Below are 27197 nucleotides of genomic sequence, written 5' to 3'. Positions count from 1 at the left end.
GTCCAAATTGCATTTCATCAGTTTGATGCCACTACAAAGAAAAAAAACTATGTAACCACCCCCCAAACTGCAAGCATTACAATATTGAAAGTTTCAGCTCTAACCCTTTACACCCTAATATCAGTATGCATATTCTCCATACTGTTCTCTAAACATTTCCTAAGATGCCGACGTGGAATATATGTCTGACAATCAAGAGTTTATTTAGTGGGTGATCAGCTCCTTTAATCTCCTGACCTTAATTTTTGATTCAAGGATGATATGGTGAGGAGAAATTAGATGTCAGTCATTCTTAGGGGTTAAAGGGTTAAATTCAGGTCAGTCTACTCATTTTTATACCATCCCACCACTCTGCCTCAGACAAAGTAAAATATAATTATTCTCAGGCTACCCTTGGGAAAAAAAAATGCTACCAAAGTCAAGATCTAAGTGGTCTCTTATCAGGAATTTGCCTTTGAAACTACTAGAACTTTATTTCCTAAAGTAGATATGAAATTTTCAGGAAATTGGAAAAAAAGGGACTTTCTTCCCTTTCATGATACTTTAACTGTACATTGAATTGTAAAGGCCTCTAAGTCACTAAAAGGGAAAGTATACTTCAGAAACAAACTAACCTTAAGTTAATCACTGCTCTGGAAAAGTTTGTACATATTAAATAATTTATCCTTTAATGCAGCTTGAGACTTCAACTTGTAACGCAATAAACATTAAAAAATTGTGCTTAAAACATGATTTGACAGGGGTGGCCACTCTTTTGACAACAATTAATTCACAATCATCTGAGCCTGACATGCTTCAAATGGGAAGGAACTAAAACATTTGTTTCACAATAGTATCTACTCTGGTTGTCACCCAAAAAAAAATCATCATTGACTCAAAAATATCTTATTGTGTGGGTTACCTATATCTGAGAAGCAATGGAGTGAGATTATCATTTGTTGTTTCAAAATGTGTGTTATCAGCTGAGTAACCAGGTTTCTAAGGGAAATTCAAAGTTACAGCATCTGTAATCTGCCACTTAATTTAACACTTTTTTAAGCTTCATCTACAGCAGAGTCAGCTCAAAAGAGTAATAAGCCCCCTACTCCTCGATTAAGCACCCTCTTTCCAGTAAGTGCTCTTTCTTTTATTCAAAATTTTGAATAAGCACGTAGGTGCTTGTTTGAGGAAATATGGTATAGACTCTTTCATGGTAGAAAAGACAATAATATTATGTTTCTGGAGAGATCTTTTCCCTCAAGCAAGAAAGTTTTAGGATCATGCACTACCTTTTGATCAATATTTGAAACCATTCTTTCATACTCCACTTTTTCTTGTTTTGCTTTTAGTTTCTTAACACATGCTATAAGCTCTGGACTCTGAATGAAAAAAGAAAAACTAATGTTCTTCATATTAGACAATTTGGATAGATGTGTACATGTAAAGTAAAATTTACAGTCTGATAAAAAGACAGAAGAGAGAGAATCAATGGCTAAATTCAAACTGGGCATTTAAGAAGACTTTTTACTGATAACAATTTATCACCTATCTTTTCTGGTAGTTTTAGCTGCTCTACACAAATTTCACTTCCACAAAGCAACTCATATAAATACATATTTGAGCTTGAATCTGGAAAAAAACAAAATTAAATAATCTTAGATAAATAAACATTTAATCATTTGTCTCAAGATGTAAAAGTCATGCTATTAATTGTATTGATGTTGATGTTTCCACCTCTATACTGCTAATCTTCCAACTTTGATGCAAATTCCAAATTAATCACATTGAGCAAGTCAGTTAGATCAATTTGAGGGCAGCTTAAAACAGAATACAAGATTCCTTTAAATAAGCCGCCTTGATTATTTACCTATGGTTAAAAAGTTACTGTTACAAACTTATTACAAAAGAGAAAAAAAATACTCTAAACTCTTGATAGAAATGGGATAAAATAACAAAAAAAAAAGCACTAAACATATGATAAAAGTAATTTAACAATTTCTTGCAATAAAAAATTGGCACTGAACTTATCATAAAAATAATTAAACAATTTCTTGCATAAGACTGGTAAGGCATTAGATTCCCTAATGCTGAGAGGTAATTTGTTCCATGCCTGACAAACCTGTGTAAAAACAGAATTCTTAAAAGTTTCTGTATGACTAAAAGGGAAACCAAGTGTTAAATACTTATTAATATTTCTCAAAGGCTTGTTACAAGAGTGAAACAGTACATAGTCAAAATCATGTATATTCTTAAAACTTTTAAAAAAGAATACTAAATCAAGAATTACCCTAAAATATTGTTAAGGTAATAAATTTAATTTACTAGGGCACTTGTATTCAGTAAACTCCTTGCCGAGAATGAATCTTGTGGCCCTGCGTTGAATTTGTTCTAAGTTGGTAATGTTTCTTTTGATGTAGGGTGACTGCACCCAACTAATGTATAGTAACTTTTTCATTCTAATGTCAGTTGTATATTTACATGTCCTGTAGAGCAAATTAAGTATTCTTTGGGCGTTGGAAGAGATAACATCAATGTGGTGATTCCAGCTTAAATAGTGGCTGATCAAAACACCTACATCTTGTTCAATAGGATCATGTTCTAATATAGTTTCACCAAGAAATACTCTCTCTTGTAGATACATTCAAAGCATGCTACCCTCAGAACCTTTGCTTTTTGACATTGAACTTCATTCCCCAAATGTGTGACCACTCAAATAACTTATTTAAGTCTTCCTGTTATTTAATGCCATCATCTTGACGGAGAACTAGGTGAAAAAATTTAGAATCTTTGGCGAAGAGTGGCAATGATGTATCCTCTGGCATTTCATTTATGTAGAAGAAGAGCAGGGGTCCTAAAATAGATCTCTGAGGGACTCTTTGAGGTAAAAGAGGAGGATCAACATCAGTATCTGGGCAACTGCCCACCTACCCCTCCCCTAACTCAACAACAGTCAATTGACAACAAGTTAAGGTTAATGTTGGGTTAGGGGAGGGGTAAGTGGGCAGTTGCCCAGATACAGATATTGATCCAAAGAGGAAATGAAGCTCTCCAGTTTCCTTTGGTAACAAGTAGATCATATTAACTATTGGATTTGAGAAAGTGTGCCATCAGTTCTTATTATCACTCTTGTGGTTATTAATCTGTAACGTTTGCTGTTATTTCCGACAATCAATCTCAGCCTGATTCAACTGATTGTAGAAAATGTTGTGTCACTAATTACACGCTGTTTGGGTCCTATCGGTTATCACCATGGTATAAGTGGTTCTAGGCGATGTAAAGCAATAGTACTCATACCCTAGGTGGTGGAACACTGAAGATGAGTCATGGTTGGGGTTGTGCTGCTTTATTATTTAAACTCTGACCTTCTTCTGAGCAAAATGTGGCCCTTGATTTGTAACCCAATTGTTTTAGGTTTCGGAACACTGATTTGTCCAGCCTCTTGTAACATTCCTAGACAGAATTAGGTATTGGGTAATTTAGTATTATCAACCAAATTGATAATGTAAATTGACCACTGTAAAGAATTTAAAAGCTGACATTTCAAGCATTAGTCTTTCATCAGAGTGATTGGAGGAATTGTGGATTGCGTGTGCCACTAGATCTGTAAAATATTGCTACTGACCAGAGTCCTCAACACAAGGCTGTATTTTGGTGTTAACTTCATTGTGTGATTTCCAAGTGGATGTAACTAGGTGGTATTTGTGAAAACTTGCTGATGATTTTGAAATCTTGCAAATAATTTTGAAATCTTGAAAATGATTCCAGACCAATTGCACTACACTTCAATCAACATCATTCAGTACAGTGAGCTCTCACAAGCTGCTTGTTATTTTGTCCTTGATCTGATAGGCTATGGTAATTTCCTACTTAAGTTTAACTGTGTGGCCATTAATCAAATACTATTTCAAATTATAACCCTGCACTATTCTAAAAGAAGACATTAGTCCAGAATGTTAACTTTTATTTTCATAATTGTCTCATTTTTTTTTATTTATAACCCTATGCATAATGAAGTATGGGGTTTTTCTGACATCTTGCCGATAGTAGGCCAACTTTTACATCGAAATTAACCGAGAGTAAATTGGGCAAAACTTTTCAAAATCACGATGAACCTGCATCTGTTAACTATACGGATACAATGAAACTGATTTTCTTTTAATCAGCATAGATGATGCATACTCTGGCAAGCTCTAAAGTAATATACTTCCCGCAAGAAAGAAATATTCAGCTTGACTATCTGTTCAAAAAAGCCCCGCAGCGACAGCGAACTCAGATTTTTGCGACTCGATCATCAAGATCAAAACGCAAGTTTTTTGCCGAAGCTTTACACTACGAGTCAACTTAAGCAGAGACTCGAAAATACTCACTATCATCCGATGTTGCCATCATATTTAGCCTCCCAGCCTGGCGGTAAGGGTTGATTTTGCCGTGGTTGGAATTGTGTCCAAGCATTCGCCATCTTTAATTTCACTTCTAACAAAAACAAAAACAACGCAAGTGCTGAGTCGTGTGATTCAACTTCAAATATCCCTTGTAATGCTAGCAAGCTTCTCTCTGAAAACTGTTCGCATCTTGGAACACTGGATAAATATCCCTTTATATATTTCCCGCCAATAGAGGCTATTGTTTATTTATTGTGACGAACGTAAAATAAAGCTTTTAGTTAATGTTTTTATGAAAATATCAAAACATTACGGTGGCAACTTTTGAAATTATGGTATCTTTTTTTGCTATTCTTTGGCATTCCAGTGAGCAAGTTTCCAGCATTTTACGAGCACAATCGGGAAAGGCGTAGTGGTAAATTGTTTAATATATAAGAACGCCCGAGGAAGGGTGGAGTGAGGAGCGCGGAGTAAGCGTGACGAGGGCTAAGGGAGAGGGGCTGCAGATACATTGAAACAATAATAAAAAATTATAATACACTTCCTCTCCATCTTTATTGGACCCTTATCGATCTAGTTTGTCTTGTTTTTATGAATTATTTACTGCGCAGCGGTTTAGATAATATCTCACATGCCTCTTAAATCGTTTAAAAATTCTGGGTTTCCGGTATTTATGGAAGAATACGAAACGTCAGGTCTTCAGCTCCCCTCCCCCCTTTCGTCCCCTCTCACCCCCTCTTAGATCCCTCGTACTCCACCCCAAACTAAACTGCCTCCATCCAAATTTGAGCCGCTTGTTTTAATTACATAATGAAAAAAGAAAGAAAAATCCACGGGCATCCCTTGCATACCATAGTTAGAATGAGCTCAAGTTTTGAATAAATTAACTGGACTGGGCAGAGGCGGACAGACTTGATTGCATGGCAACTGGAACTAGACAGCATGCTTAGCTGTTCCAAAGGTGATTCATGTCAGCTGAATTCTGATTGATTGACTTTGTACTTGAGGAACCTTCGATTTGTAGAGCGGTACACGACTGGTTTTGCGAAGTTTCAAGGTATATATGCACATATATATACACAAAGCTTAATTATAGTGATTTGTTCTCTCAGAGAGTTTATGCTTAAGTGCAAGATCACAAAAGCAAACAAATCACTTCCGCAGTAGGGCAAGCGTTAGCTATGTTTTGATTTCGTCAAGTACATTTCCCCTGTCTTTACTTGTGCTGAAACGGAGTAGCTTTGTGGCGAAACGGAGTGGCTTTGTTTATATCAGAAATGCAAATCGGTTTCGGCAATCAGTGCAAAACAACTGATAAACACGGTGCTCGTTTTCATCAATTCGCATACGAAGATGATCACTGCATGTACTTGTATTCTACAACACACAGCTCTATTTTTTATTATTCGAGAAATGACATCAACAGCTTGACGCAAGCACCAGTTGTAAAGTCTGTAAAGATATGACGAGTATAAAAAAAGTATATAGTCTTGAACAGTCTTTAAAATCAGCATGAACGTGACTAAGCACGTGCACATTCCAAAACATTCTGGAATATTCTAACACATTACTTAGCACAAACATTTACTTTCTGTCTACACTCACATACAATGACCAGAAAAAGACTTAACAATAATTTTCAGTCTTTGAAAATTTATTATTGCTGATTTATCCCAAATTGATCAGAAGAAATTATGGGATTTCTTGTTGATCGATGATATACATGCAAACATTTTTTTCATTTTTAATCATTTTTAGGTCGTGTCATTGTGTCATGTAGGGTTTTGTTGGGATGGTACCAGTGTCATGACAAATAGAGTCAATGTTGTCTTGTATCTCTTCAGAGGAAATCTTCCAGAGTTGGGTAGTCGCTGATGTTAGTTTCGAAACGCCTAACTTGTGTACTTTTCTGTTATGTTTGTTACGGTCTGTTATTTCTTCGTTGGTTAATGATTATTACTTAATAAGTTTTTTATTTCAATCAGTTTCATTTAAGCACATGTACCAGATATTATATTTCATATTTCATCGCTATAAGTTTCTGTTGACACCATCAATTTTGTCTGCTATTCATGTACGATCCGCCATTGGCAATTTATCTACAATCATTAGGAGCTAGACCAAAGTAAATTTTTCTTTGTTTCACATTTAAGATATTTCTTTTTTTTGATACTTACATCAATTTATTTCTTGCTTTCAGTTCACTTTATGATCGCTTCATTGTTAATTAGGCTAGCGTTACATTTCTCAGAGATATTTTCTTAGTTTAGTTTCTGCTGCATTTTCTTTTAGTTCGAATCACAAATTCAGCTACAACGTTACCATCAATCGTAACTATGCTATCTTCAATCCTACTTTGCCCTCTTCATCTGTGATTTCACACTGATCTCCTTATTTTCATTTGTAATTTTGATTATGCACTTCATTTGATTAAACCGTGATTTATATTGTGCGTTCGGATTGTCTTCTCCGCTACACTAGTAACCTTTGAAGGTTACAACTGAGAGAAGTTAAGATTAAAGTCTGATGAGCATTGTCATGTATCCGCTGATGTATTGGTTGAAACTATCAATAGCACCCATGATCCTGTTCTCCTAATATCAATCTAAACATTCATTTTGTTGTTGCTATAATTTGCGCTTTGTTATTCTTTCAATTTAATACTCTGACATGTAGAAGTAGGTGCCAGGCGTTGAAGCTATTGTCGTTTGGGCTTGGGTGAATTTTTATAACATTGGACAAGTTCGTTTAATAGCCATTTCCAGCTTTGATTATATTTTAATGCATGATTTAATAGTTTTAGGTGTAAGATGTGTGAAGTAATTCCATGTTCTGCACTTACTATGAGAGTTGTGCAAGATTTGTGCAAAGATTGGAACATTTTGACTTTATATTTCCCATTCTTTAGACAGTGTGATCTAATAAAATAACATGGCCTCCTCTGTAATCTTGGCACTTACTATCATGCTTACTTTCTTGGTTTAATTTTTCTGGCATTCAAAGATTTGAAGGAAATTATTACTTCATAGAAAAATATCTTAAAAAATTTGAAATTTCAAAAACGGTGAAATTTCAAGTAAATAATATAATATATGAAATTGTTCATCTTGTCATGGCCCTGTTCATGAAGAAAGGTGGTAACACTTTCCCTCTTGTAGTAGGGAAATGCTTTATGTTTCCAGTTGACAGACTGTTGACCACTATATCCTTTCCCTTTGTAATGCAAGTTCAAGTTGATTTGTGAATGAAATCATACATTTTCTTTTCCCTCTATTTTCATTGTTTACTTACATTTTAAATTCTCTGGAACATTTTACGCACATAAAAAGTATTAGATTGGTAAGTGTATAATATTGGTGAATAAATTTGCACAACAAGTTGATGTTGTGTTTCCAAGAAAATCAAAACTTTTCCATGTTACCCAGAGGAACTGTCAGTTCATATATACACTGTATGTAGCATGCTGAAAGCATAAATTTAAGGGTGGGGAGGACAGCTGTGAGGGAAGGTTGGGAGTTCAGCATTTATAAATGAAATTGCTGATTCACTTGGTCATGGAAATTTTACTATTTTTCAAGAAAAATCCTGGGAAAAATGAGAGAATTTTAAAATCATATGACTATGGCAACCATTTATTATACTTCCAAGACCATGGCTAATTTTGCAAACATGCTCTTAAACAGGTAAAAGTTGTGCTATACTTTCAAGGTTTGGACTTGAAGAAAAATACCACTTACAAAGCTGTTCTTGTGTTCTTTCGGCCTATATTTATGAATCATAAATAACTCACTGGCATAGTACATACACCTGTATTACTTTACAGTTATGCATATTAAGGACACTTTTTGCATTTATTTAGTAAATTTATTTAGGCTTTAAAAACTGAGAAAAAGGCTGACATAGTATATTTTTTTGAGAAAAAGTTTTGAAATAAACTATCAATTTTCCAACAAACAACATGAAGTTGTAATTACACTGGTTTTTCTTGACCCATCCACAAAAGCCAACATTCCAAAGCAGTGGACAAGAAGATCCATTTCAAGAAATGTCCTCCGCTAAATCCCACTATTATTTTATTGTTGTTATTGTTATTATCATTATTATTATTATTATTATTTTATATGTGGATTTCTGCCACTTGGCAATTTTACCACTGGATTCTAGTCAGTATGTTGAGGATGAGGAGACACTTACCTCCCACAGTGTCAAGCTCTGCCCAGGAGTATAAATGAATATCTAAAACTATCATCCATGGGGAACACTTGACAAATTATAGATTATGCTGTGGAAGGGGCTTGGGAATGGGGGGTTATAAGTTCCTGTGATAAAACCAGGTTAAGTTCCTGCAATACTTGGCCACAAGGCCTATGGCAGGTAACCTATATTTCCTAAATAAGTAAAAAATTAAGTTTGAATTAATTGTAATCAATACTGTATCCTTATGTTTTGTTATCTGCTTTCCAGGGATCCAGTAGCTTTCACTTTACATGCCTGATGGGAAAGTAGAACACTTGCTCTACTGATGGAGAGTAGTAGGTGTGGTCAGACAATGGAGGAGTCATCTGATGTTGTAGAAGTCATAGTTATACCTGATGATCCTCCTTCATCACAAGACATTACTGTTCCATCTGTGTCATCCACATTGTCTTCTTGTTCTTCATCATCAGCTTCAAGAGTTACTGAAAATTCACAGTCACTTGCAGTGCACTTTGACTCTAGAACTTACCCCACAGACTGTCACATGACATCTGGTGTGAACAAACCTCCACAGCTACCTATGGACAATAGGAGGGAGACTCAGACAGCAGGGGAGTCAACTGTCAACACTTCTACTGCAATATTCAGACCTTCGAATGTACCAGCTTTTCCATCATCACGAGCACCAAGTACTCTGACACAACCAACATACCCAATGCCCAGAGGGTCTGTAGCTTCTTTACCAGCAAATGTGGTGAGAATTTTACTCTTGTATGTTGTATTTTGACATCAAATCATCTAGCAGGTCACCAGTCGTTTTGTACCTGTGCATGGTCACTTCATACCCAATCATTTTGTACCCTCCTAGGTCGAGTGTGTTTTCCATTGTTACATATGATTAAAGTATGATGGGTTTCTTATTTTAAATAGCAATGTTACCCACATTAATAAGTTTTATATATTTGGCATCCATTTTTGGCATGTAGCCACCAAAGAGAGAAAAAAATCACTCTTACACTAGTTAATTGTTATTGTTAAAATAGTCACAGGTATAAACAACACACTGTTCTATTAAAGACATCACATTTATTTTGTGTTATAGCCAATAATATTATTCACAACAGAATTTTCTTTTTATCTTACTCGCTTGACTTGACTTACTTGTTATACACAACAAGTGAATCTGTTCAGACACTTGCATGTGAGGTATTTCAAATGAATGTTTATTGGGATGGGTACAAATCAACCAGTAGTTTGGTTACAAACTAACTCAAACTGGGTACAATTCTACTGAATTTTGGTGAGAAACAATCTTAGGTACAAAACCACTTGATGCCAAGTAGCATGAGTAGGGTTTTTAACATTAAATGTCTTCTCAGTAGTTTTACAGAATGAGTAATTTTAACAACATCCCACCTTACACTCTTGCTGTTTTTAATCTGAGTCTGAGACAAATCCAAATCACTTCTTCCATGAAGTTCAGTGAACAAACCACAGTAGTTGATTTACTCTTTGTTTCCTCTTATTTATTTGCTCTTTGAATAACTTCCTTTCTTTCTTTAAACTTGTTAGTTATTTTCCACATTTGCCTTCAGTTTGGTCTTGGTTTGATCTTCTTCTGAATTTGATTGTGGTTTTCATTTCTGCTTGTCTTTTGGCAGTTTTTGTGTGGTTGTTTCTTTTTTTTTTTTTTCAGATTTCTCCTCTAATTACATTCCCCATTAGTATTTACTGGGTCGTATTTACTTATTTATCTGTCTTATAATTCATGCTTCCTTGGCATTGCATGTTTATCAGAATTAAATCAATCACATGACTGGCTTATGGAACCGATTGAGTTCATTGGTAATCAATTATCAATAGCTTTGATAGACCTAGCTCTTGAGACAGTGCACCTAAGAGAAGAGGAATTTGAAATGAATAAATGGAATGCAGCTATAAAATATCTTTGCACACATTTGAATTATTCTGTGATGCTGATGTACAGTGCAACACCACTAACTCAAACCCCCAAGGGAAACAAAAAATCAGTAGAAGTTAAATGTGGTTTGTGTCCTGTTAATAATTAATTTAAGGAATCATGTTTTTTCCTTTCCTGCACAATTAACAGTCATTTTCATACATTCAGACTGTTTTATAAGAGCTTTTTTACAAGTCTTGTTTATTTAAGTTATATGTATTTCATTTTCATGAATGTTATCACATTCAGCTATGACATTATAATCAACCAACATTTTTTCTTAAAGTTTGAGTTATTACAGTGAATTTGAGGAAAGGGAAAGTCAAATTAGTTTTAGTTTACATTGAGCTTGAGTTAAGCAAGTTTGAGTTAGCTGATGGTAAATGACTGGAGAACTGGAATCAAACCCATGGGAAATTGCATCTTGTTTAAGTGGGTGGGGGTTTGAGTTAACCAAGTTCAAGTAAAAAGGGTTCTTCTGACAGTGCATCTGTTTCTTTTGTTTCTAGGCTTCTTATTCAAGACCTTTGCCATTACGTGCAGTACAAACTGACTCAAGCAGTGTTTCCATGTCAGTAGGTGAGTTGCTCCTAAATATGAGAATGTGGAGACAGTGCCTGAAACTGTTAACTTATAACCATGCTTACACCAGTGTATTTTATGACACAATACTCCAGAGTAACATCTCATGAATTTAGTATTGCATTTCACATCCTGACTGTGAGGAAATACCTTATCATTGAACCTTTCCATTGTACTTTTAAAATTCTCAAAATTGATTGGTTCACTGCATTACATTCATGCTTTCATTATTACCTAACGGCATTCTTCTCCCCCTCAGAATATTTTATGGCTTTTAACAGCTACCTGTTTGATCTGATTATTATCTTAAATCTTTGTTTATCTCTGGTTTGAATGTTCCTTTTGATTTATTAATTGTATTGCCTGTTGTTTTCTCACATGAAGTGGTATTATTCTGCCTTTTTGCTTTTGCTTTTGTTGTAGTTGATTAAGTCTTTTGTTGCACTTTCACTGAATTTGTTGATACTGGTACCTTCAAAATGTTGTCCTTATTTTCCTCTGAATTGAACTGTGCAACAGCCATGTACTTTTGCATGATGATATTTTCCACCAAATTAGAAGCCAGATGCAAAACATAAGTAACTAACTAAAGGTAATTTTAAGGGAGAGAAAATTTATAGATTAGTCTACTCTGCAGAATAGTTGTATCCCATTTTTCCCCTCTATATATCAGATCTGCTTATAGTTTACTGTGTCCCAAGGCGTAAGTGAAATTATTTAACAGATGAAATCCTCTTTTTCGTAGAAAAAGGAAAGAGGAGAAAAAGGAGAATGTCCCCTGGCTGCAGTAACCAGAATCCTAACCAAACAAAAGTTGCATCTGGGGACTTAGCAGGTTTGTTGGCTATGATTGAATCCTAATAATGTATAAGTGTTTAATTATAATGCTGTTGAATAGAAGATTGAAGATTATCAGAAATTTTGTGTATGAGATTTAATTTTAGGAGATGAGAAGGAGTTATAGAAAACTAAGTTACATGGCAATTTATCAAAATGAAGTTGATGTAAATGAAGAAATGCACTTATGATAAACCCTTAACGTTGCACTTTTAAAGTTCTCAAATATGATTGGTTCACTGAATTACATCAATTTTTTCATTATTACAACATTCTCCTCCCCCTCGGAATATTTTATGGCTTTTAACAGCTAGCTTTTTGATCTGATTATTACCTTAAATCTTTGTCCATCTCTGGTTTGAATGTTCCTTTTGATTTATTAATTGTATTGCCTGTTGTTTTCTCACATGAAGTGGTATTATTCTGCCTTTTTGCTTTTGCTTTTGTTGTAGTTGATTAAGTCTACTATCTTTTGTTGCATTTTCACTGAAATTGTTAATACTGGCAACTTCAAAATGTTGCTTCTATTTTCCTCTGAATTAAACTGTGCAACAGCCTTGTATTTTTGCAAGCTGATATTTTCCACAAAATTAGAAGCCACATGCTAAAAATATGTTAACTATTTAGTAATTTGAAAATAGAAAATTGATAGATTAGTCTACTCTGCAGCATAGATGTATCCCATTTTCCCCTCTATATATTAGATCTTCTTATAGTTTACTGTGTCCCAAGGCGTAAGTGAAATTATTTAACAGATGAAATCCTCTTTTTTGTAGAAAAAGGAAAAAGGAGAAAAAGGAGAATGTCCCCTGGCTGCAGTAACCAGTATCCTAAACAACCCCAAGTTGCATCTGGGGACTTAGCAGGTTGATTGTTAGACATATTGGCTATGATTGAATCCTAATACTATATAAATTTTTAATTATAGTGTTGCTGAATAGAAGATTCAAGATTATCAGAAATTTTGTGTTAGAGATTTCATTTTAGGAGATGATAAGTGGTCATAGAAAAATAAGTTACATGGCAATTTGTCAATATGAAGTTGATGGAGATAAAAGTTAACCCTAATGTTCTTTGTGATGGTGTAGTCCTTTCACAGAGCAGTCAACCAGAGGATTATGGGTGGTGTGCATGTGTGTGCACGCGTGCCCATGTGTGTGTGTTTGTATACAGTATCTTACGTATATATCATGCTATATCACACAATAGTATCATTCTTTTTCATTTGTGTTATGGTAGCAGCATAGGGCTTGAGATACATGATGTAATTAATTCTCCAAACATTAAAGCTTTGGTGAGTAGCACAGATGATGCTACATTGGAGTATCTCGAATGAGCTCCAGGCCTGAGTTATGTGTTGGGTTATTTTATTATCTATGGCTGTCACTTATTACCAGAGTTAGCCCCTACTTAAATGAAACCAGTAGGATTTGATTTCTAAATTCTTTGCTATTTTTGCTTGTGGTGGTCCTGAGCACTGATTGGCACAATTGAACTAAGTTGGAAATGTTTGTTTCCTTTAATGTGATTTGTTTAATTCATGGACAAGACCCCAGTAACATAATTTATTCTTTATTGTAGTAAAACAAGGCACACCAACAAATGATGAACTACAGAAATTAGGCAAAAGAATTGGTGTCAAGTGGGATACGCTTGGGTGTCGCCTGGGAGTCGAGGAGGCAGAACTAGAGAATATAGAACAAAGACACAAGGATTTGGAGAAGAGAGGATACGCCATGTTAATGCACTGGAAACAGAAGAATGGTTCTGAGGCAACTTATCAAATTTTGAATGCTGCATTACAGGATGAACTCGTGCAGCGCAAAGACTTAGCAGAAAAAATTTGTTACAATCATGGTAATTATTTTCAACAACATTGATTAATGAGAAATAATTGAAATTACTTATTCCATGACATTGGATTTTTTATCAAGCAGACGCTGACCAAAGGTTTGGATTGTTTCCCCATATTTACTGTAAACCAAACCTGCTTTAAGAGGATACCTCTATTAAGTTGACGCATGCAGACACTAAAATTAAGCCCATCTTTGACCCAAAACCAGGCAGTTGAAATATTTTATTATTAATAAACAACTGGTGGGTGGGTTGGGGGGGGGTATGGTGATAGGTTGTTTAATTGTCCATTAACAGATTCTGACGTCATACCTTAAGCCTGATACCCAGCTGTTGACAGTTAGTCTTAAATTATGCATGCCATTGAAATATTTTTGATGAGTAAACATTTATCATTTGAATGATTGTTTTTTTATCGGGATTTTGTTTTCTTGAAACAGACATACCAGACTTACTCAGAAATCATTTTGATGTGAAAGTCTGCCGGCGTAAACTTGCAGAGCATTACAAAAGAACCGCCACGGTGCCAACCTCTGTGTGGTCCAAAACAAGTGCTGTGAATATTCACGAGATCTACACTCTATTGTCCTGGGTGAAAGAGGAACAAACCCCAGCTGGGTCATCACAGGCTGAACTGAATCACTACACTGATGTTCTCGCTGAAAACAAGAACGGATTGCCTTCAAACAGGATACTCGTGCAAGGGCAGACTGGAATTGGGAAGAGCACGTTTGTGAAGAAACTGGCTATGGACTGGGCTGAACTTGACGAAAACAGGTTGACAGATGAACAGAGAGCCATCCTGAAGAAGTTCGAGCTTGCTGTTATTATTGATCTCAAAAAGGTATCTAAGTACCAAAACCTCAGAGATATCATAAGCGCCTCCCATATTTTTGCCGATGAGGACACAGCTATGAAGGACGGTCTGCTGAATTACATCACCCACAACCAAGAGAAAGTTCTCCTCGCTTTTGATGGATACGACGAATATCGTTTCGGCAGCAACTCTGAAATCTTTGAGATATTCAAAGGAAACAAGCTGAGAAACTGTTGTGTGTTGATAACAACTCGAATTTCCAAAGCTGATGAGCTGAAAGAGTTTAAGGACGTGCATGCTGAGATCACTGGGTTCAGTGAAGAGGACATAGTCTCCTCTATGGTCAGAATGCTTGGTGATGAAAGACAAGCCTGCGCATTATGGGATCATCTTTGCGAGCGAAACCTGGACGATCTGGCGAGAGTTCCGCTACTTCTCCTGTTCTTTTGCACTTTGTGGAAAAAAGGAAGCGCACAGAGCTTTCCTGACTCCAAAACAAAATTGTACGATGCAATTGTCCAGCACATTTTGGATCATAATGAATCGAAATGTTCTCCTGCTAACTTTCGCAAAGTTGAAGATTTCAAAGAGATTCTGGCTGAAACTGGAAAGGTGGCGTTAGAGTGTCTTATGAAGGACGATCATGTATTTGAGTATGATCAACTGTCTCCTGCCATCCGGTTTTGTGAAGAAAGTCGGATTATAGGCTTACTTCAAGTCAGTGAGTACTCGGAGAATCTTCGACCAGCAGGGATGGTATCGTTTATTCACAAGAGCATACAAGAGTTCTTAGCAGCTTGGTATATTAACTACAGATGTGTCCCTGAAGGAAATCTCGGTGAAATTAATGACCGCACCCGTACTTTGGACGACTGTAGATCCTTAGAAAATGTTTTTCAATTTGTTTGCGGTTTGTCTGATGATGGAGCAGTGAAAGTTTTTGAACATTTGAAATCGGTTAGAATTTCTGACTCAGAACTGGATTTGTCAAAAATGATACCTGATGGGACAGACGAGCCACTGTGTGACATTACAAGGAAGCACCAGCGTTTTATTACCCTGGTAAATAGTTCATTTGGTGAAGTTCAAACCAAAACTGAAGTCTTAAGACATTATTTAAATTGCACTGATGGGATCATCTTTGTTGAGAGAGGATCAGTTCGTGAAATTGTACCCGAACGGAGAATTTTAAATGGAATTACTCTTAATGGTGTGGTTTGGTTTGGAAAAGAAATTGTTTTTGAAAAGGCGACGAAAATATACGAGTCGATCGAGTTGCTCGATTGTTTGGACGTTCCCCTTAGGATGACTGAGAATTCAGTGGTTGTCGCAGTTGGGGAATTTTTAAGAAAGTCTGAAGCTATCAGATGTGTTTCGTATTCGCGGTGTAATTTCACGTGCATTCTTCGTTACCATAACGGCCAGGCGTTTTTTTACATCACTCATTTGTACCTGTATTGTAATGACCATCCTGACTTATTTGATGTCACCAATTTGACTTCCACTCCATCCCACTCCACAAGTTCGTCATCAGAGGGATTCTGTTTGAAATATCTAAGCTTTCTTCACATTGATACAGATGGCAACGAGCGAACGATGAAATGTCTTGTTACCATTTTTAGAGATTGTAAGAATTTAAAAAATATTTCAATTGGGGGTGTTACTAAACGTACTTTTGAACTTCTTCAATATATACCAAACCCCCGTACGTGTCGGGTACAGTTTCGTTTTTTGCACTTTTTTCATGATGTCGAGCCGTCACTGACGTCAGCCGACGTAACGAAGCTCGCTGGTTTGTTACCACAGTTTAAGAATCTCGTCTCCCTTAACCTTAACTTGAATGGCTGTTGTGCTGAAGCAGTAAACAAACTGGTTTCTAGTATCACGCACAAGACTCTTGAGAAACTGGGACTGCATGGCATTATACTGACTCCAGTCACAGCCGCCGCGCTTGGTCGGTCAATTTCTGAAATGTCGTCCTTACGTAAGCTCTCGATATCTGGGCCGGAAAGAGGGTTTCTAGAAACAAACGAGATTGAGGCATCACCAACAGGATTTGACAGAACATCTCTGGTTTCACAATTATTTACGTTCAACACAGGAGGTTGTCGTTTCTTGCCCAGTTTGCATACTTTACGTCTTGAGAGTTTAAATTTGAATGAACGGGGCTTACGTGAGCTGTTGGATAATTTGAAATTCTTCTCAGAGCTGAGATACTTAGGCCTATGTGACAATCCAGTGGGTCACAAGCACACGGTTAACTCTATGGTGAAAAAAGCACTGCCTCGGGTTAGTGTTGTTTATTGGTAACGCCAAGTTCATTCACCAAGTGAAGGACACTGACGTTTGCACTGACAGAAGGAATGATTGTCTTTAGTATCGCGTCACTTAAGTATCACGTCTGCCACTTACATTGCCTGACGTCATGGAATGTCAATTGTAACAACAGGCAATGGAACTTGTCTCCAGCTACTTGTTAGATGACTCGAGTTTACATTTTATTTTAGGTTAGAATCAAGAACTTTTAAATAATGTTTTAATCTTAACGGAGAAAGGTTTGAATGTAAGAAAAACTTTCAACAGGTAATTAAAAATTCATGGAATTGGATCAGCCTGTCCAAGTTTCATTTTTTTTTGGTACGTGAGAGGAGCGCATAATGTCGAGCGCGCGGAGCGAGAATCCTTGCGGAGCACAAAAAACGAAGAGAATGTTCTCGACGAAGACTTAATAAAAAGACAGTTTCTCGACTTCTCCTCAAGTCATCATCATATCTTTTTAACTTTTTCCCTCACGTCACTACGAAATGACGTGTTAAGTTTAAATCAATATGAGTCTGCTTCAGATAAGCCTAAATTCACTTTGTCTTCATAGTTAGTGAAGGCAAATATGTAAACAAGAGCAGTTTTTATATTTGAAAAAAAGTAGTTTTCAATACGATCATAGCATGCAGATACGTGGACGGGCTCTGAAAACAGTGCTCTAAACGATGAGCTAAGACAAAGTGGATGGTTTGTGAACAGGTCACCATAGGATATTTTCTTTTAAAATTTACGTTAAAAAAATAACATTTCATTGCATCCTACCTAAAGTCTAAAATTGATAGATATTGATGTAGAACAGTTTCCTCCAAGGTCAGAAATAGTATAGTTCCTCAAATTGGCATGTCAGTTGTCCATAGTCTACTTCATACTTCTGTCATCATCAGGGAACACACAGAGGGAGAGACTTTTTAAAAAAAAAAAAAAGAAAAAAGTCCTGCTAAGCATGCCTTCACCCCCCTGCCTTGTTGGCTTAAGGTGATGGGTTTGCCTTAAGCCTACCCCCTCCCTCCCCCATTCAAAAATTTGCCAATTGACCTAATGCACGTGAAGAGTGCTTATAACTATTAATAAAGGGTGTAAGTTTCTAAAGAAACCAAGGTGCTGTGTCGGGGTAGATGGGGAGTATAACAAGATAATTTTAGTTTCACCAACTGAGTTGATAATGTAAATTGGCTTTCGTAAAGAGTTTCTAAAGCTGTTTTTTGTTTTTCTGAAGCCTCTCAGCAGGCCAGCCTTTAAAATCTGATTGGCTGTAATGAGTAAAGCTTTAAACCACAGTCAAAAAAGTAAAGTAAGGCTGTAGGTTTGTCTGCTTGTAGTCAAAACCTTGGGTACTGCTTCTTCCCATATAGACCTTCCAACCGGTAATTAGCATTTATCTATGCCTGACTGCTTCTTTTGCAAGGCAAAAAGCTCCCTAGAGGACTCTATCAGAGTTTCTTGGGTAACAACTTTCTTACCAAATTTGTTTGCTATTTTTCTAGAATAAACAAAAACAGCTGTTCTTCAGTAACCCAGCCAAAATATGGGGAGTTATAGGGGTGTACTCCTTGTTGGTATATCCCATGTCCAGTGTAGTATCTAAATTTCTCTTTCATTCCCCACCTGGCATGCATATTTACACCAAATATAATATTATTGCTACTCTTAATATAAAATTTGTGCCACAACAAAATATGAAGGAAATAATATTCAGTGCAACATCACTTTAAGCACACAAGTGCAACTACCATTTTCATTTCATATTAGATGTTTATTACATTTTCATCATTTATAGCATAAAATTATTTTATTTTTAATTGAAAACTAATTTTCATCTCAATCAAATCTCCACTCTAGCCATGAAATACAATTCAGCAATTGCCACAATGAATGCCAGCAAAACTCCAATAATCACTCGCTGAAACAAAAAGAAACAATAATGGTCAGTTATTTGATTCCAACCAGGTCAGGGATTACTCAGTTCACTGCCCTCTTTTAGCTGAACTGTCAGATTAAAAATCCCTTTGAATTCTCCATGTTTGTTGACAAGGGTTCATAGGTTAATTTTAGACTGTTATTGACCAAACATTAAAACTGAAGAGGTTTTCCAAAGGCCATGATTTTGGGTCAAAGTTAATCTCAACTTCACAAACATTTCTTACTCTGGCTAGCTTTAACTTGTGCCAAGGGAATTTTTCAAAATGTAAAAGCCCCAATCTCTGAGCATGGAGGATATTTTATGAGTGGCTTTGTGGCTCTGTGAATCTCCACCACTTTTACAGACACTTGTGTGAATAATTGTTTCTATAATAAGTAAATACCACAACAACACAGAAAGCAAAAAAATAAGCCTGTTTCTATTGATAAACCAAGAAATGGTCTGAAATTGAACTCTTGAGGTGTGATTTTGACTTATTCCTTTGGGTACTCAGAGGTAAATAGTACTTGCTAATCACTTCCAAACTAGCCAATCGGCATGTGCAAAAAGTACTATTTACCCGTGCGGGGGGCAGGGGGGGTATATTAAAACCTCATAGAATCATAATGGGGGTCCATATTTTTCCCTTAAAACTTGCTTCAGTCTAAGCCTCTCCCTACTCCAGATCTACAGCTGTAAGTATTGTTGCATAACACCTTTAAAAGTTACATACCACAGTAATGAAAGGAAAAGCGTACTGTGATGCAATGTAACCAAATGTGAATGTTGCAATTATTGACAACAGGAAGTTGATTATTGAAGACAACTGTTTGCCACCAGAGCGAACTGAAAGGAAAAACATGAGTCACAGTTTTAGCATGTGTTGGAGGAAACAAATTGGTCACAGATATGAATTACCGGTACTATGAAAAACCCACAAGGAAATAAATAGTGATATCAACCAAATGTTTAACAGATTTAAGCAATATTGCAGAGAAAAAGACTGAGTTTAAAGTACAGCTTGCCTGAAAGGATCATTTCTCCAACATGAATTATTTTATTAAATTTTTATCAGATTCCACCACAGGACAACCAGAACTCACCAAAATTTATATCACTCCCAACCTGAGGCTCTTAAGTAGTTTGTAGTGGCACCCAATTAGTATCTTGGAGATATGGGTTTGAACCGCATTGAAGCTAAAATTTTTTAAGCCTCTTTTCTGCAATTGCCTTAATTGTAGCTCACCAACAAAGCTCATTTCTCCACTTGAGTTTCATCTGCATGTTAAAATGATGTAATTACTTTCAATAAAATTGTCAATACTCACCTTCTTGTCCAAATTGCATTCCATCAGTTTGATGCCACTACAGAGAAAGTGAAAAAATGGAAGTTAAGCTAAAAAATGATCTTAAATAATGGAACCAAGCACACACACACAAGCTCCAAAATTCACCATTTTTTAATGGACCAAAGGACTCATTGAAGAAACAAAATGTTACTTTCTGGCACATATACGTTCCATTCTTACATTTATTTTTTCAGAATTCCTTTTGATGTTCAAAACCAACATTTCTTAATTGGGCATGTGGCAGTTACGGTTGCAAACTATGTAACCACCCCCCAAACTGTAAGCATTGCAATATTGAAAGTTTCAGCTCTAACCCTCTACACCCTAAAATCAGTATACATATTTTCCATACTGTTCTCTAGACATTTTCTAAGATGCCAATATGGAGAATTTGTCTAACAATCAAGAGCTTCTTTAGAGGGTGATCAGCTCCTTTATTTTCCTGGCCTTAATTTTTGATTCAGGGATGATATGGTAAGGAGAAATTAGATGCCAGTCATTCTTAGGAGTTACAAGGTTAAATTCAGGTCAGTCTACTCATTTTTGTACTATCCCACCACTCTGCCTTGAACAAAGTTAAAGGTTAATATTGTCAGGTTACCCTAGGAAAAAAATTGCTTACAAGGTCAAAGTCTTTATAGTGATCTCTTCTCAAGAATTTGTCTTTGCTTGGTTCCCCTGTGCCCCAATGTCTCAGCCCTACCAGAAATGACTCCCTAACCGTTAAGATGCAGACAAAGATTCTAGGCATCCCAGGATTGAGAAAATGACATAAAAATTATCTAAAAGTAAGTTTTCAACAGAAGGAAAATTAGCATTTTTATCTAGCTTCATCAAAAGCAGAATCAGTACAAGAGAATAATAAGCTCCCACTCCTTGATTAAGTGCCCTCTTTCCAATAAGTGCCCCTCCTTTTATCCAAAATTATGAATAACTGTTCAGGTGCTTATTTGAGGAAATATGGTTTATACTCTTTCATGGCAGAAAAAATTTATGTTTCAAGAGCAATCTTTTTCCTTGATCAAGAAATTTTCAGGATCATGCATTACCTTTCACTCAATATTTGAAACCATTCTGTTATACTCCAATATCCTGTTCTGCTTTTAGACATGCTATGAACTCTGGACTCTGACTGAAAAATTAATGCTATTCATATTAGACAATTTGGATAGATGTGTACATGTAAAGTAAAATTTACAGTCTGATAAAAAGACAAAGGAGAGAGAGTCAGTGGCTAAATTCAAACTAGGCAATATATTTTATCACCTACCTTTTTCTGGTAGTTTTAGCAGCTCTACATAAATTTCACTTCCACAAAGGAACTCGTATAAAAACATATTTGAGCTTGAATCTGGAAAGAAATGAAATCAAATACTCTTAGATAGGTAAACATTTATTGGTTTGTCTCATGATGTTAAAATCAGGCTATCAGTTGTATTGATCGTGATGTTTCCACTTTTATACTACTAATCTTCCTACTTTAATACAAATTCCAAATTAATTACATTGAACAAGTCAAACTTACAAAAAAAACCTCCAAACTCTTGATAGAAATAAGATAAATAGGATAAAAAAATTGGCACTGAAGTTATCATAAAAATAATTATTAACCAATTTCTTCCAATAAAAATTGGCACTGAACTTATCATAACGATAATTAAACAATTTCTAGTGAAAGACTGGTAAGGTGTTAGATTCCCTGATGCTGAGAGGTAATTTGTTCCATGCCTGACAAACCCAAGTAAAAACAGAATTCTTAAAAGTTTCTGTATGACTAAAAGGGAAATCAAGTTTTAAATAATCAATATTTCTCAAAGGCTTGTTACAAGAGTGAAACTATACATTGTCAAAAATATCCAAATCATATAGATTCTTAAAAGATTTAAAAAAGAACACTTAATCATGAATTACCCTACCATATATGGTAAAGGTAAGAAATTTAATTTACTAACTAAAGGCACTTGTATTCAGTAAACTCCTTGCCAAGAATGAATCTTGTGGCCTTGCATTGAATTTGTTCTAAGTTGGTGATGTTTCTTTTAGTGTATAGGGTGACTGCACCCGAGTAATGTAAAGTAACTTTTTAGTCCTAATATCAGCTATATCTTTACATGCCCTTTAGAGAAAATTAAGAATTCTTTGGGCTCTAGAAGAGATAATATCAATGTAGTGATTCTGGCTCAAATTGTAGCTGATCAAAATACTTAGATCTTTTACAACAGGAACATGTTCCAACTTAGTTTTACCAAGAAAATACTCTCTCTCATAGATACATTTAAAGCATGCCACCCTTACAACCTTACACTTTCTGACATTGCACTCCATTCCCCAAAGGCGTAACAACTCAAATAACTTATTTAAGTCTTCCTGTAATTTACCACCATCATCTTGGCCAAGAACTACATGAAAACACTTAGAATCATCAACGAAGAGTGTAGTGATGTATCCCCTCAAATTACACCAGGCATGTCATTTATGTAGATCAAGAAGAGCAGGGGTCCTAGGAGAGATCCCTGGGGGACTCCAGACATAACTGGAAGAAAATCAGATGCCAAATTATCGATCACAACCTTGTGTCTTCTACCAGATAAATAAGATCTAAATCAAGCTAACAGAGAACCCTTGATACCAAGGCACTTGAGCATAAACAAAAGTTTTTTATGGCCGGGGCACTTGATCAAATGCCTTGGAAAAATCGAAATAAATGACATCTACTTGTCGCCTCATTTCAAGAGCCCTAGCAAATTGATGAACTACTTGGGTTAATTGAGACATAGTTGATCTGCCTGGCAAAAGGCCATATTGCCATTGTGTAATATAAGGGGATATAATACCAGACTATAAACTTGCCTTTGCAGTAATTTAGAAAGCACATCAAGAAGTGAAATGCTTTCATAGTAAGACCCTAGAGACTAAGAATCACTGTTATAAACAGGGTCAAGATTAGCATCTTTCCATTTTCAAGAAAAGCCCCCTGCTCCAAAGAAAAATCAAATTATCTGTGTAAAGAAGGTGAAATTTCCTCCACGCACTCTTGTAACAACTTAGGGGAAGGTTCAGTGAAGCTTTGATGATATCAAGTAACTTTAGTTGTTTAAGATTATAGTTAAGGCTTAATTTTAACTCACACAATTTGTATTCAACACTATGTTTAGTCAGTGAAGGCAATTAGAAGTGCTACCATGATCAGGTGGAGCAAAAACCAAATGAAAAAAAAGCATTGAATAAATTAGCTTGATCAATGGGTCTGGTGGCCTGCATTGATTGATCCCTAATAACCCCTGGAATTTTCCTACTTTTTGTAATATGATCGAAATTTATGAGGATTGTCTTTTAGAACAGCACTAAGGTTACATAAGTGATTACTCCTCTTAAATTTGACCATTCAAAGAGTCTTTCATCTTAGCTTTATGCCAGATTTGGTTCTTCTTTCTGATCAACTGTAATACTTCTCTGTCAATCCATGGAGGCCTGTTGGCATCCCTGATTAACACCTTAGGGACAAATTCATCCACACGTGATAGAAACATGTGCAGAAAGAAACAGGAGCTCTTTGGACAAAGGTAAGAGATTGGAATCTTTTCAAAGCTTATTGTACAATGCTTAAACAACAAGAGTGGCGAAATTTCCAGAGAACTTAGATTTCTTACAAGTTATTTAATTTCTTTTGAAATCATTGTCTCAGTGATTCTTGATTCTAACACCTGGAAGAATACATTGTGTTTGTCACCCCCATATAGCAATGACTGAGTCAGGACTGAAACAGTTTTAATGATCATCCATTTCAGTGTGACGGATGACAGTGTTAGATCTTTGGCAATCAATCTGAGGATGCCTGGACATAGGTATTCAGTTTTTCATATAACAGACAGACAAGGAACCAAACCAAAGGTACTTTACAGATTTGTGCCAAAAATAAAATCACCAGATTTGTTAGTCTTGGGTCAAACTGATCCTCAGTAGTGTGTATACTTTCAATTCCATAATATGACAGTACAATGCAATATAGAATTATTTCGAGGCAAAAGAGGAAACACAGCCCTTCAGTTTCCTCTGGTCACAAGTAAATCATATAACCCATTGGATTTGAGAAAGTGTGCCATTAGTTTTTATTATCACTCATGAGTTCGCTGTTATTTCCAACAATCAATCTCAGCCAGATTCAACTGATCGCAGAAAATGTTGTGTCACTAATTACATGCTGTATGTGTCCTATCAGTTATTGTCCTGGTATGTGTAGGTGCGGGTTTATGTTCAAAAAATGGAGCGACCCTCTCTAATCCTTCTCAGCAGCATTAATGACAGTTTGTGGCCTTCCCCTACATCTTGGCAGTTGGGAAAGCCACAAAACTCTAGAACAAAAATTTATCTTTCAAACTGGCACTCTTAATCCCCATGGTATCAATGAGCGCTTTTAATTCAACTAATTTATTCTTGTTTTCTTGTTTTTCCAAACTCCCACCAATAGTGTGGGAATAAACTTAAATTTAAGTTTGGTGCAAATATTACATCCATTTTGAACTCAATGGCAATCTTTACACTCAAATTGGCTCTAGCAAGTTTGATTCATCCATAAATTGTGACGTACAATTTTTTTTATCATAAATGGCAACTTTTGCCCATGCCAAGTTTTTCATAAACCAGCCATTAGAATATTGCAACTGACCAGAGTCCTCAACACAAAACTGTATTTTGGTGTTAACTTGATTATGTGATTTCCAAGTGAATGTAACCAGGTGGTGTTTGAACTTCATGTTCTACAATTTAGGTCTGAAATCTTACTTAGAATTTCAAGTTAACTAACTAAACATTTGTTGGCTTGTTAGATATGAAAATTTGCTAGGCCTGGGTTGTTCAAATCTGGGTTAAGATGACCCAGGGTTAGCATGGAATTTGATTTCAGGTCTGGAAGCTTGAAAAGAAAATTCAGTTCATATCTTTTTGCTTGCAATTTGATCATTGGATGTTCTAAAAAGAATAGGGTAAATTTTCTCTAAAAGGCTTTGGAAAAAAGAAAATATAGAAACCTGGATTAAAATTTAACCCTGGGAAAGCACTTAAATCAGCCTTTGAACAACTGGGCCCTGATGATTTTGAAATCTTGTAAATAATTTTAAAATCTCACAAATGATTAGATTCTGAATTGCACTTCACTCCAATCAATCAACATCATTTAGTACACTGAGTTCTTATTAGCTACTGGTTATTTATTCCTAATTCCGATTTACTTTGGTCATTTTTTGTTTAAGTTTAAATCTATGATCATTAATCAAATACTGTTTCAAATCATGGTTAATTTTACCTTAAACTGAGTCAAAGGAATTGCTCCTGGCCTCTTTAACTTGGAGTCCTCCCATGTTGTCTTGTGTGTAGTGTGATCAATAAAGTAGCTGTAAAAACATGACCAATAAAATAAATATCTAATAACCATTGAGGACTTATATGTAAAAGTAAATCAATGAATCTTAAAAATTGATTATAGTGTTCAAAGTCAATAAAACAATCAATCTTCTTTCTACCCATTCTAACCCCCCTTATTTGTTTTTCAACCAATAAGCTGCACTTTCCATTAGTTTACCCTTTAAATAATCCAACCTGGAAGCAAATGATTTACAAACTATTCTTGTGTTCTCCCAACACCTTGCCTAAGTTATTACACCTGTAAACTGATAGAAAGTGTGGTTTATTGTTTTAAATAAAAAAACTACAGGTTTATTTGTGTAATAAATGATTGGTTTTTTATCAGTCTTGTGCTAATAGTATCTCAGTTACTTCATAAAGAACAATAACTCTCTACAAACATGATTTTATTATCCATTATTTGGTTTTGTTAATAAGCATCTTCACTGAAGGCCAATAACAATATTTTTTCTTTTCTAACAAATAATTTTCCCTTTCACTCCCAAGATCTAAATATCAATAATCCCAACTCTCTGACAAACATTTCTCATAATTTTGACTATGAGAATTTAGCATTAGATCACACAAAATCCCATGGTAGAATTTTATTTTTTTTCCTATCACTCCTCTGCTTAAAAATGTATTAACAGGTATTGTAAGGAGATGACCCTGATAGTCTCTCCCGCGAGTAAAATGCTTGTCTGGCTTATGAAAATGATAACCAAAGATAGTTTGCTTGTTTCTTGAACTTAGACTTTTAGGGAAAGATTTCCATACAACCTTGCACTATTCTAAAACAAAACATTAGTCCAGAATGTAAACTTTTATTATTTTTTTTATAGTCTCATTTTTTTGAGATCTGTATGCATAATGACGTATGGGTTTTTCTGACATCTTGCCAATAGTTGGCTAACTTTTGCATTGAAATTAGCCAAGAGTAAACCAAGCAGGACATTTCAAAATCACGACGACCCAGTAGCTGTTAGCTACAAATACAATGAAACTGTTTTTCATATAATCAGTGTAGTTTATGCATACTCTAGCAAGCACTAGTAATATGTTTCCCGCAACAAAAAAATATTCAGCTTGGCCATCTGTTCAAAAAGCCACGTAGCGACAGCGAACTTAAATGCTCGCGACTTATTAAGGTCAATACGCATTTTTTTGCCGAAACTTTACATTACGAGTCAACTTAAGCATAGATTCGAATATACTTACTATCTTCCGATGCTGCCATCATACTTAGTCTCCCAGCCTGGTGGTAAAGGTTGATTTTGCCATGGTTGGAATTGTATACCGGAATTGTGTCCAAGTGTTCGCCATCTTTGTTTTCACTTCTTGACAAAAACATTGCCATGTCGTGTGATTCAACTTCAAATATCCCTTGTAATGCTCGCGAGGGGAAGGCCACTAATCCACAAATAATAATAATAATAAATAAATGTAATATACTTCCTCTCCGGTTTGCCTTGTTTTTCTTGAATCATTCACCGCACAGGGGTTTAGATAATTTCTCACATGCCTCCTAAATCGTTTAGAAATTCTGGGTTTTCAGTACTTATGGAGGAATTGGAAACGCCAGGTCTTCAGCTCCCCTCCCCTCCCCCCGCTCATCCCC

General features: G+C 35.7%; 2 protein-coding genes and 2 long non-coding RNA genes across 5 annotated transcripts in view; 1 reads left to right on the top strand and 3 right to left on the bottom strand.

Annotated features, from left to right (window-relative positions):
• Nucleotides 1-17216, top strand: part of LOC149049137 (uncharacterized) — a 43105-nt gene extending 25889 nt beyond the window's left edge. The window contains exons 2-7 of the mRNA XM_089199994.1: nt 8826-9312; nt 11028-11097; nt 11846-11935; nt 12714-12803; nt 13519-13794; nt 14232-17216. Coding sequence (XP_089056120.1) covers nt 8884-9312; nt 11028-11097; nt 11846-11935; nt 12714-12803; nt 13519-13794; nt 14232-16918 — 3642 coding nt within the window. The 5' untranslated portion in view covers nt 8826-8883 and the 3' untranslated portion in view covers nt 16919-17216. The remainder of the gene's footprint in view (nt 1-8825; nt 9313-11027; nt 11098-11845; nt 11936-12713; nt 12804-13518; nt 13795-14231) is intronic.
• LOC149049138 (uncharacterized) lies at nt 1222-4450 on the bottom strand. Its single transcript, XR_016184898.1, has 3 exons — nt 4347-4450; nt 1525-1608; nt 1222-1358 (listed from the first exon to the last, which is right to left on the bottom strand). It is a non-coding gene; the product is annotated as an uncharacterized LOC149049138 (long non-coding RNA).
• Nucleotides 17217-18662: 1446 nt separating the features above from the next.
• Nucleotides 18663-21301, bottom strand: LOC149049136 (vacuolar ATPase assembly protein VMA12-like). Its single transcript, XM_089199993.1, has 4 exons — nt 20802-21301; nt 20159-20195; nt 19564-19676; nt 18663-18830 (listed from the first exon to the last, which is right to left on the bottom strand). Exons 1-4 carry the CDS (start codon nt 20928-20930, stop codon nt 18753-18755), a joined length of 357 nt encoding a protein of 118 aa, XP_089056119.1. The 5' UTR covers nt 20931-21301; the 3' UTR covers nt 18663-18752.
• Nucleotides 20763-27180, bottom strand: LOC149049135 (uncharacterized). 2 transcript variants are annotated; one of them, XR_016184897.1, is made up of 4 exons: nt 26798-27180; nt 21450-21530; nt 21230-21311; nt 20763-20900 (listed from the first exon to the last, which is right to left on the bottom strand). It is a non-coding gene; the product is annotated as an uncharacterized LOC149049135 (long non-coding RNA). The 2 variants fall into 2 exon arrangements; XR_016184896.1 differs by having other exon boundaries at nt 20763-21311.
• Between the last annotated feature and the right edge of the window lie 17 nt (nt 27181-27197).

This window comes from Pocillopora damicornis, chromosome 3 (assembly GCF_964200805.1).
Source record: "Pocillopora damicornis chromosome 3, jaPocDami1.2, whole genome shotgun sequence".
Lineage (NCBI taxonomy): Eukaryota > Metazoa > Cnidaria > Anthozoa > Scleractinia > Pocilloporidae > Pocillopora > Pocillopora damicornis.
Note: the sequence above shows the minus strand (reverse complement) of the source record. Positions and strands in the feature narration are given on the sequence as shown.